The sequence below is a fragment of the Tachypleus tridentatus genome, chromosome 8, assembly GCF_004210375.1.
Source record: "Tachypleus tridentatus isolate NWPU-2018 chromosome 8, ASM421037v1, whole genome shotgun sequence".
Lineage (NCBI taxonomy): Eukaryota > Metazoa > Arthropoda > Merostomata > Xiphosura > Limulidae > Tachypleus > Tachypleus tridentatus.
The window spans coordinates 50,933,873-50,945,121 of NC_134832.1; the positions used below are offsets into that span (position 1 = coordinate 50,933,873).

The window sequence follows — 11,249 nt, forward strand, 5'->3', positions numbered from 1 at the left end:
AATAATTTGTTTCATTACAAGTGTGTTCCACAATTATCTTGTCGGATAATTTATTTTATTACAAATGTGCATCACTATCATTTTGTCAAAAAATAATTTGCTTTTTAACAAAAATGTTTCTTAGTCAAAACAATGTTGCATTATTAGCAATTTATACGAGTGGTTCATTAATACAATGCTAAAATGTTTCAACATTATATCAGGTCATCCTATACGTAATGTCCAAAAATTTAATACAGAGAGTGCATCATCATTTCTGTCTTTGTGTCAGGTCATCCCTTAAATAATGTTCAATTTTAGGTTCAGAAAAAGAGAAAGGATTTCAAACGTTTTTTAATGTTATTTAATCAATAATATATGTTCCATTATTATTAATTACTTCCTGTCAATGATCAGTGATGACGAGAAACCCACTTGTTGAGATATAAATGATGTTTTGAGAGAATTTATAGAAGAGCGAACAACGTTTCGACCTTCTTCGTCATCGAAACGTTGTTCGCTCTTCTATGTAAAGTGTTTTCTCAGCCCAAACGAGCCGTTTTTGCATATAAACTTCCTGTCAATGATTCACCAGCTTCTGAATGTCACTTCTATAAAATTATTGGAGTTTGGAGGAAAAGAATGTAGAAAGGGTAGTTTTGACATCTTCATGTGTTCCAAGCTCTTTTCCATCAAGATAGTTCTACAAACTTTGGAATAGATGACAATCAGATGGGGCAAGATCTGGAGAATAAGGAGGATGTGGATGTTTTTCCCAGTCAAGTTCTTCAGTCTTTACAGATGTGATCCTTGTTGTATGGGGCTGTGCAATATCCTGGTGTAACACAACAACTTTACGATTGATCTTTACTTTCAGTGCAACATTCAAGTGTTCTAACTGTTGACAATAGCAGTCTGATGTAATTGTAACATTGACTGGCAGCAACTCAAAGTGGATCACACCAACAATATCCCACCAAACGCTTAATAAGAATTTTCTAGGGTGAAGGTCCATTTTTGGCTGTGCTTTAGCCAGTTTACCTGCCCTGAGCCATGACCTGCGGCGCTCAACACTTTTATAATTTATCCATTTTTCATCTCCAGTCACTAACCTGTCCAAAAGAGGTGAGTTACGTCCGCGAGAGTGCAGAGAAGTGCAAATGTCCACTCTTGCTCTAAGGTTGGCGTCTATCAAATCATGGAGGACCCATTTTCCAAGTTTTGACACCTTCCCAAGCTGTTGCAGATGACGGTGAACTGTTGAATGTGTTGAATTAAGCTTCTGTGCTAGTTCTTCAACTGTTACAGCACAATCTTCATCAAGTGCAGCCAGCAACAAGTCATCATTAAACTCAACAGGATGACCAGAACGTGGTTATTCACTTAAGCTGTAGTCATCTGATCTAAACTTCAACATTCTTTTTCGTTGAGAGACTCCGCACCATAAACACCTTGAATGTTTCGTATAGTTTCTGGTGCACCATTCCCTTTCTTAAATTCATAAAACATTATATGCGTAAAGTGATCCTCAGACACATCCATCTTCATAAAGGTTTATTTGATTAATGATCTGAAAAAGTGGAATTGGGTTAGTTTCTTTTACTTGTCTGAACATTTGTACACACGTCCTACGACATATTTTAGTCATTAAAGCCTTCTGTCAGGTCATCCCATAAGTAATGTCCGAAAATTTAATACAGAAAGTGCGTCATCATTTCTGTCTTTGTAGAAGGCTTTAATTACTTAAAGCCCATCACTTAAGGGATAACCTGATATTTCCACATTATAAACACTTTATTGGAAAGATATGTCGGTGAGGTATGTAAGAAACTTACATCTGGATGAAACTAAACAATATATTCTCCTCTTCATGTAATAACCCTGAAAATGTTCCTTTCTAATAAATATTATCTATACGTAAATTTCTGTTTAAATTTATGTTTTCTTGTCAGAGACCTCTATATGTCAACCATAACGCCCCTAATTCTGAATTACTGATCAAAGGAAAGGCTGCCAACTACACCACGAGGTCGTTATCTGATTCTTTGTGTACATTAGCCGGATTAACTGACAGTTTCATAACGCATCCATTGTTTAAAATGCGGAGCGAGACCAAATACATCACATCTCAGATCTCAGCCCCTTCACTCCGCAGCTCGAGACGGTAACTACTAGGCTATGCCTGATCCAGTTTGGTTATTTACACACTTAAATGTGAAACTTGCAGGTTTTGTAGTTAGATCGATGTACATCAACATAACATAAGAATATTACCTCCAGTAACTCACATCTGTTACGTGTAATTTCCTCTTTTAGTTTGTACTATCTTGAAGTAAGGTTTTTCATTGTTACCAACCAATGAAACGGCCTTAATACAAAATCAATGGAGTTTAGTAAACTTGACTAATCTTAATACCGTTGTTTAAATAGGTGTCTTTCAATTAATTCTATTTGTATTTTGAATTTCGCGCAAAGCTACTCGAGGACTATCTGCGCTAGCCGTCCCTAATTTAGCAGTGTAAGACTAGAGGGAAGGCAGCTAGTCATCACAACCCACCGCCAACTGTTGGGGTACTCTTTTACCAAAAAATAGTGGGATTGACCGTCACATTATAATGCCCCCACGGCTGAAAGGGTGAGCATATTTGATGTGACTGGAATTCAAATCCGCGACCCTCAGATTACAAGTCGAGTGCCTTAACCACCTGGCGATGTCGGGCCACTAACTCTGTTTATTTCATTACCGATAAATTATCTTAATAAAAAGAAAATTCTTCACTTAAAACTCAGAAGCCAAGTCGCTTAACAACAAGTAATAAAGACATTGATAAGTTCAGAACACCTAGTTGTCTCACCTGATGACCGTATGTTTATTAAAGGTCATGAAAGTCGTTTATAACTATTGATTTTAAAAAGGTCATTTACAACTATTGTAAGTTATGATGGTCGTTTAAACTTGTCGATTTTAAAAAGGTCATTTACAACTATTGTTTTTTATTGCTTTATTAATTTGGGTTTTTGTTGTGTAATAAACGAGTGGACGGAATAAAAGTGTCTGAAACAGAAAAAACAAGTATAATTAGATGTATTTCATCCAACTACTCACTGTGGTCAGGGTAAGTTTACGAACTTATTATTCTAAAATCCAGAGTACAATTCTTCCTGGTGAACAGAAACTCCCTGTACTATCTTAACAGCGGGTTGCAAGACAAGTGCTTAACCACCAGACCATGCCAGGACTGATGGTTGGTGTTCAAACCCCTAGACTGGACTATGAGACCCGCCACTTGCACAAAGTGTAAAAACCTTATATTACATGATTCAATGTACTTGAAAGTTATAAGCGATACAATGCGTCATCTCTCACACTGAGATGGCCCGGCAGGGCCAAGCGCGTTAAGGTATGCGACTCGTAATCCGAGGGTCGCGGGTTCGCATCCCCGTCGCGCCAAACATGCTCGCCCTTTCAGCCGTGGGAGCGTTATAATGTTACGGTCAATCTCACTATTCCTCGGTAAAAGATTAGCCCAAGAGTTTGAGGTGGGTGGTGATGACTAGCTGCCTTACCTCTAGTCTTACACTGCAAAATTAGGGACGGCTAGCACAGATAGCCCTCGAGTAGCTTTGTGCGAAATTCAAAAACAAACAAACTCACACTGGGGATCTGCTGACTGCAGACACCCTTTATGTATGAATGCAAGCACGAGATATTTATGCTAATACGCAAGTACCATTACAAATATGAAGTCATAAGCTTTCACGACATTTAATGAAACACAAAAACAAAGACAGAGTTAGAACTACACCAGTTAAATTGTTCGCTTTTAATCCCCAAAACCTATGCATGCTCTCTAATATAATTAACAGATTTGTGAGCGAATACTAAAGATATATGTGACACAAACACTAAAAATATGCATCATACAAATATTAACAACGTGTGTGACAAAAACAACAAGAATGTGTGTGGTTTGGTTTGTTTGAAATTCGCGCAAAGCTACACGAAGGCTATCTGCTCTAGCCGTCCCTAATTTAGCAGTGTAAGACTAGATGGAAGGCAGCTAGTCATCACCACCCACCACCAACTCTTGGTGTACTTTTACCAACAAATAGTGGGATTGACCGTAACTTTATAACGCCCCACCGGCTGAAAGACGAGCATGTTTGGTGCAACGGGGATTCGAGCCCGCGACCCTCAGATTACCAGTCGCGTACCTTAACCACCTAGCCATGCCGGGCCGAATATGTGTGTGACACATATGAGCAAATAATTACGTTATACTTTCCAATGCTTGTAGGTCCGGCATGGCCAAGTGGGTGTAGGTGTTCGACTCATACTCCTAGGGTCGCGGGTTCGACCAAACATGCTCGCCCTTTCAGCCGTGGGAGCGTTATAATGTGATGGTCAATCCCACTATTCGTCGGTAAAAGATTAGCCCAAGGGTTGGCGGTGAGTGGTGATGACTAGCTGCCTTACCTCTAGTCTTACACTATAAAATTAGGGACGGCCAGCGGAGATAGCCCTCGTGTAACTTTGCGGGAAATTAAAAAACACAAACCAATGTCCGTATTAGCTTTAAATGCAATATTTAAAACAATAGTACGTGATTATAGCGTCGAATATAAATTTAAAACATGAGATCGGTGTAAACAAAAATACACAAACAAAAAAACTGAAAGAGAGGTTTAAAAAAGAACACAAAATTCCAAGATGAAAACAATAAACTATTATTTATTTTTTACATATGATTCTGAGCTATCCAGGCTCAAGATGTGATTCTACTGAACAGAATGAACACTTTCAGCTATGGACGCGTTATAAAAGTGACAATCAAGTACATCCAAAGAGAAGCTCCCTCAAAGGGAGAGGTGCTGTTAGCTAGCTAGCTGTCGTCCCTCTGTCTATTTAGTTGAAAATTTAGGGGCAGTTATACCTGTATCTCTGGGATCTCTGACCATGACCTTATCTTACGTGTGCATGAAGATTCTATTGATGTTGTACATTTCTAGTTGTTTTGTTTTCTTTCAATAAATTTGAAACTTAAAAACGTTGGCCACTCCCTCGAATAATACTTATCATTTGCAACAGAGATCTAATATCAATATCCATTGGTTCATTGTCTATTTACCATTTCGAAAAAAAACAATGCCTCCTCCCACGGCAACTGAAACTTTTTAAATAGACAACGACTGCAGGCTCACATAAACAACTTGTGGCGCCATCTGTTACCCGATATGAAAAGTAAAGGAAAGCAAGCTTTACCGTTTTGTATCAGTATTTCTCTCTCTTTTTTTTTGTAAATATTGCGTTCTGTATAAACGATAGAGTATAATTTCGAAAGGCGTTATGTACCCAAAACACACACAGTCTAGTAGCGTTCTCGCATGCACACAGAAACAGCTGTGTTCACACGGAATCGTTTTTCTAAAGCAGAGAATAATCAGACACCGAAACTAGATTCCTATTGTCCAGAACTTATGTCATTTGTTTAATATATTTCTCAATGGTAATAGTTCATATTGAAATGTTTCACCTGTGGCATAAAAAAGTCAAAAGTACAAAACCACAGAAACAAAGTCTAATTCACTATAATTTCTTCTAATATGTATCTTTCTATTCCCGTGAGTCAGCAGTAAGCTTATGCGCTTACAACGCCAAAATCCGATGTTCGATTCCCGTAGGTAGCCCATTATATAGCTTTGAGCTAAAATACCAATTTTTTTAGTATGGTGTTTTCGAAAAAAATGGTAAACAAAAGCTAAAGCAGTAAGCCTCTTTAATACGGTTCACTAAACAAAACTATAGTATAATTTCTCTCAGTACTAAGGACGAGTACGTTATATTAAAACGGTTGGAACTTCACAACGAGGTTAAAATTCATTTCACCACTTCCGGCAATATTCTGTCTGACATTCGTGCATCTTGACAATAAGACTGCAGCGTACCTTTCATTACAAAAGGCTCTCTCGTAAGGTCAGCTTATCCAATACTCGCCACTTTTGAAAGTTGGCGTATAAGAAATCAACGATTTCCCAGCGTCCGAGATGCAGTAATTCGTTAAACAATTTTTGCAAGCTTGTTGTTTTTTTTAACTTCGCGCAAAGCTACTCGAGGGCTATCTGCGCTAGCCATCTTTAAATTAGCAGTGTAAGACTACAGGGAAGGCAGCTAGTCATCACCACCCACCGCCAACTCTTGGGCTACGCTTTACCAACGAATAGTGGGATTGACTGTCACATTATAACGCCCCCACGGCTGAAAGGGCGAGTATGTTTGTTGCGACCGGGATTCAGATTACGAGTCGAACGCCTTTACACGTTTGGTCATGCCGGACGTCATTTTTACAAGCAATTTGAATGTTGTTTCAAGCGAAACTTAGTCATTCGGAATAACATATTTCATTGTCAAACTTTTGGTTTTTTGTAAACAATATGAATCATTCAAGTTTGCGTAATTTGTAAAATAATTTTTGTAAACGATGGAGTTCCTAAAATATTTGTGTATAAATTTCATTTCTCAAATACATTTTGCAGACGACATAAAATAACCTGAAATAGTTTTATGTAAACAATCTTCATAATTTCTGAGGCCCGACATGGTTATGTGGTTCAGGCACTCGACTCGTAATCAGAGGGTCGCGGGTTCAAATCACCAAAAATGCTCGCCTTTTCAGCCGTGGGGCGTTATAATGTGACGGTCAATCCCACTATTCATCGGTAAAAGAGTAGCTCAAGAATTGGCGGTACCGGGTGGTGATGACTAGCTGCCTTCTCTCTAGTCTTACACTGCAAAATTATGGACGGCCAGCGCAGATAGCCCTCGTGTAGCTTTGCACGAAATTCAAAACAAACAGTAATTTCTGAAATATATTTTGTAAACAATGCAAAAACATGTTGAAGTTTGATCATTTAAGGTATTGTTATTTGTAAAACAATTTTGTGCTGGAGAAGGTTAGTTTCGTGCAGTCAATTTCCACAACAATCTACAAGAACGGTTGTAGTTAATACGTTTAGGTCTGTAAATTTAGCGTATGGCGTATCCGCGATCACTGCTGCCACAGGTAGTCTTATGGTACAAGAAATAACTCACTGCTGCCACAGGTAGCCTTATGGTACAAGAAATAACTCACTGCTGCCACAGGTAGTCTTATGGTACAAGAAATAACTCACTGCTGCCACAGGTAGTCTTATGGTACAAGAAATAACTCACTGCTGCCACAGGTAGCCTTATGGTACAAGAAATAACTCACTGCTGCCACAGGTAGTCTTATGGTACAAGAAATACCTCACTGCTGCCACAGGTAGTCCTATGGTACAAGAAATAACTCACTGCTGCCACAGGTAGTCTTATGGTACAAGAAATAACTCACTGCTGCCACAAGTAGTCTTATGGTACAAGAAATAACTCACTGCTGCCACAGGTAGTCTTATGGTACAAGAAATAACTCGCTGCTGCCACAGGTAGTCTTATGGTACAAGAAATAACTCACTGCTGCCACAGGTAGTTTTATGGTACAAGAAATAACTCACTGCTGCCACAGGTAGTCTTATGGTACAAGAAATAACTCACTCATGCCACAAGTAGTCTTATGGTACAAGAAATAACTCACTGCTGCCACATGTAGTCTTATGGTACAAGAAATAACTCAATGCTGCCACAGATAGTCTTATGGTACAAGAAATAACTCACTGCTGCCACAGGTAGCCTTATGGTACAAGAAATAACTCACTGCTGCCACAGGTAGTCTTATGGTACAAGAAATAACTCACTGCTGCCACAGGTAGCCTTATGGTACAAGAAATAACTCACTGCTGCCACATGTAGTCTTATGGTACAAGAAATAACTCAATGCTGCCACAGATAGTCTTATGGTACAAGAAATAACTCACTGCTTCTACAGGTAGTCTTATAGTACAAGAAATAACTCACTGCTGCCACAGGTAGTCTTATGGTACAAGAAATAACTCACTGCTGCCACAGGTAGTCTTATGGTACAAAAAATAACTCACTGCTGCCACAGGTAGTGTTATGGTACAAGAAATAACTCACTGCTGCCACAGGTAGTCTTATGGTACAAGAAATAACTCACTGCTGCCACAGGTAGTCTTATAGTACAAGAAATAACTCACTGCTGCCACAGGTAGTCTTATGGTACAAGAAATAACTCACTACTGCCACAGGTAGTCTTATGGTACAAGAAATAACTCACTGCTTCCACAAGTAGTCTTATAGTACAAGAAATAACTCACTGCTGCCACAGGTAGTCTTATGGTACAAGAAATAACTCACTGCTGCCACAAGTAGTCTTATGGTACAAGAAATAACTCACTGCTGCCACAGGTAGTCTTATGGTACAAGAAATAACTCACTGCTGCCACAGGTAGTCTTATGGTACAATAACTCACTACCGCCACAGGTAGTCTTATGGTACAATAACTCACTACTGCCACAGGTAGTCTTATGGTACAAGTAACGAGTCAAACTGCTTTCCGAAAAATGATACAGGTATTGTAAGATTGCTACAAAAGAGAACATTTCCAAGAAAGATGTATTTCCTATTCCTTGGGAAGGGGAAATCTCACTTAATAGAGCACGTGGTGAGAGATAATAGAATAGGAAACGATTTCCCGGAACATCCTCGAACGATGGATTCACCTGCGAAGTAGAGAATAATCACAAGAGAGAACCTTCCAACCCGAAAGTCACTGCTATGAAGCTAAGTATATCTGTAAAATATTAAGTAAATATACAAGAAGAAACAGAAAACATTAAAATTCCTGAAACAACGAAAACATCCAGAAAACCAGATGAAACCGCAAACAACCGAATCGCCTAAAGAACCTCATAAAATCCCAAAACAACCAAATCTCCTAGCGATGCTGATCTGACCTTGAATAACCAAATTACTCAGAGAACCAGATGAAACAGAAAACAACAGAATCACCCAGCGAACCTAGTGCAATGAATAACAAAAGCATCTCCTAGCAAACCTGTAGATTACAACCGTCTCTATGGGAAATCACCGTGTTAACCGTAAAACCATTTTCATGATGTCAAATCGAATATGTTAATAAATAAGTTAAAGAGAATCCAAAGCAGTTGAGAGAAAAGAACTTATATCGGCTTATGGATGAAATATAATACGCATATCAGTCCTACTTATACAAGATATATTTTTTTATAGTCTGACAGGAAAACGAAATAAGCTGCGAAATAAAGGCATATTTTTCATCTGCACGACACGCACGTGGGGTAAATTTAGCCTCAACTCACGCATGTAGATACAGTCATGTGCACGTGGTATCGTGACTTCAGCGCACTTTCATGTCGCTCGCGGCCGATGTCGATACTGTCCTTTCACGTGGTCACAGTAATTAATAATATTGTTATTAAACTACAGGTATTATTATAGGACAGTGATACGTGTGTATGGAGATTAGTCAGACTCGTGCTTTAAGTTCGTGCACCACTTCCATGATTCGATTACCTATTCTATTCCCATATTAGTCTTCTATGTCCAAACAATGATCGGTATCGAGATAAAATTCCAATATATCTGACAAACAAGTTTACCATAATTATGTTAGTAACTATGGTATACTTCGAACCACTTTAGATTCGGTTACAATGAAAGCAAGAACGTTTTTATTCATAATGTTTGAATTCCATACTTTATAGTGACTTCGGACTATCTAAGGGTCTGGTGGTTAAAGCGCTCGTAACCAACGGGTTTCCTTCTCAAATCCTATCACCAAATTGGCTCGCCCTTTCATTCATGGGTGTTATAATGATACCATCAATCCGACTTTTCTTTGTTAAAGAGTAGCTAAAGAATTGAGGGCGGGTGGTGATGAATAGGTAAGTTCCTTTAGTCTATAACTAGTGGGACAACTAGCAGAGACAATCCACCGCTAACTCTTGGTCTACTCTTTACCAACAAATAGTGGGACTGAGAGTCACATTATAACGTCCCTATGGCTCAAAGGGCGCGCATGTTTGGTGTGACGGGATTCAAACCCGCGACCCTCGAATTGCGAGTCGAGCTGTTTTTGTTTTCCTAATTTCCTCCAGAGTTGTTGGAGGGCTGTTTGTGCTAGCCATGGCACAGATGGCCTAGCTGCTTTGTGCCATAAAACAGCAAATCAACCCTAATTTACATAGTCCTAGTGTTTGTGCTAGCCATTCCTAAATTAGATAGTCCTAGTGCAAAATAATCAAACATGGCTTGAATTGCATACCTTTATAGTGAGTCAAGCATTGGAGAGAAACAAAGTTCTCCTCTGGGTTCAATTCCGGAAATGTCCCGATTTCTTGCAAGTTTTTCTGACTTTCTTGTAACTCGGAAAGATCAGTTCTCTCTTCTGGTGGTTTCTGGCGTCTTCTCTCTCCTAAAAGAGCGTCTATCGAATGACCATGAAGACGCCCCCTGCTGTTGTTATCACAGGAAGAGACTTTAGCCTGTAAATATCCCCTACAGTTAGGGTTAACCTCGACTGGCATCCTTGTGATCCCGTGATTTTCGTCCACGATTAGATCAGAAACATTAACAGCCGAGCTCATAATGACAGATATTTGTGTACGTCTTTTATTGTTTGCATATCAGTCCTACGTTTTCGTGTCACTAATTGCACAAAATCACCCTCGCTCCCAGACAGGAGAGCAAGATTACGACCTCTCCCCTTAGGCTAGATGTGCGAATTCGTTACTGCTGCAAGCAGGCGCAGCTTTGTGCTGGCGGGAACTCGTACGCGCAGACTTACGTTACGATTGGCTACTCTTGTTGTGGAATCACCAGACGTAACTATAACATTCGTTTTTTCAACCAATTGTGACGCTCGGCTTAAAAGGGAAAGAAAATAAGAGAAAAGCAGTGTGGCTAATAATTACTCGACTAAGTCACCTACTGCACGAATCTTTTCATCTAAACACGGAGAAGTAGCTTACTTTGAAAGCTATGAACACCGTTTTTGTCGTTCGTGTTTAGGCAATGAATAACGAAATTCAAAACAAACAATTGTGGCTCATTAGTAGAAATGGTGAAACACTGACTACTTATAATTATTAAATTTGTTATATATGCTGTATTTTACTTGAGATCTAATACGAAAAAAATTCTGGCTTCTTTCTCTACGATTGACTCAGCACAGTTAACTCGTAGTGCAGCTTTGCACTCAAATAAACAATCTAAATAAACTGTTGTATATGTAGGTATCGCTTTTTTCTGTGCCTTCGGCTCCCCCTCCAGTGCAGATAGCTTGTTTTTTAAGCC

The 11,249-nt window shown here is 39.1% G+C and overlaps 1 protein-coding gene across 1 annotated transcript in view; it reads right to left on the reverse strand.

Annotated features, from left to right (window-relative positions):
• The window catches only part of LOC143224147 (retinal homeobox protein Rx1-like), a 31,174-nt gene extending 20,392 nt beyond the window's left edge, over positions 1-10,782 (reverse strand). Inside the window, 1 exon segment of the mRNA XM_076452594.1 lies at positions 10,219-10,782. Within this exon segment, the coding sequence (XP_076308709.1) occupies positions 10,219-10,540 (322 nt within the window). The 5' untranslated portion in view covers positions 10,541-10,782.
• Between the last annotated feature and the right edge of the window lie 467 nt (positions 10,783-11,249).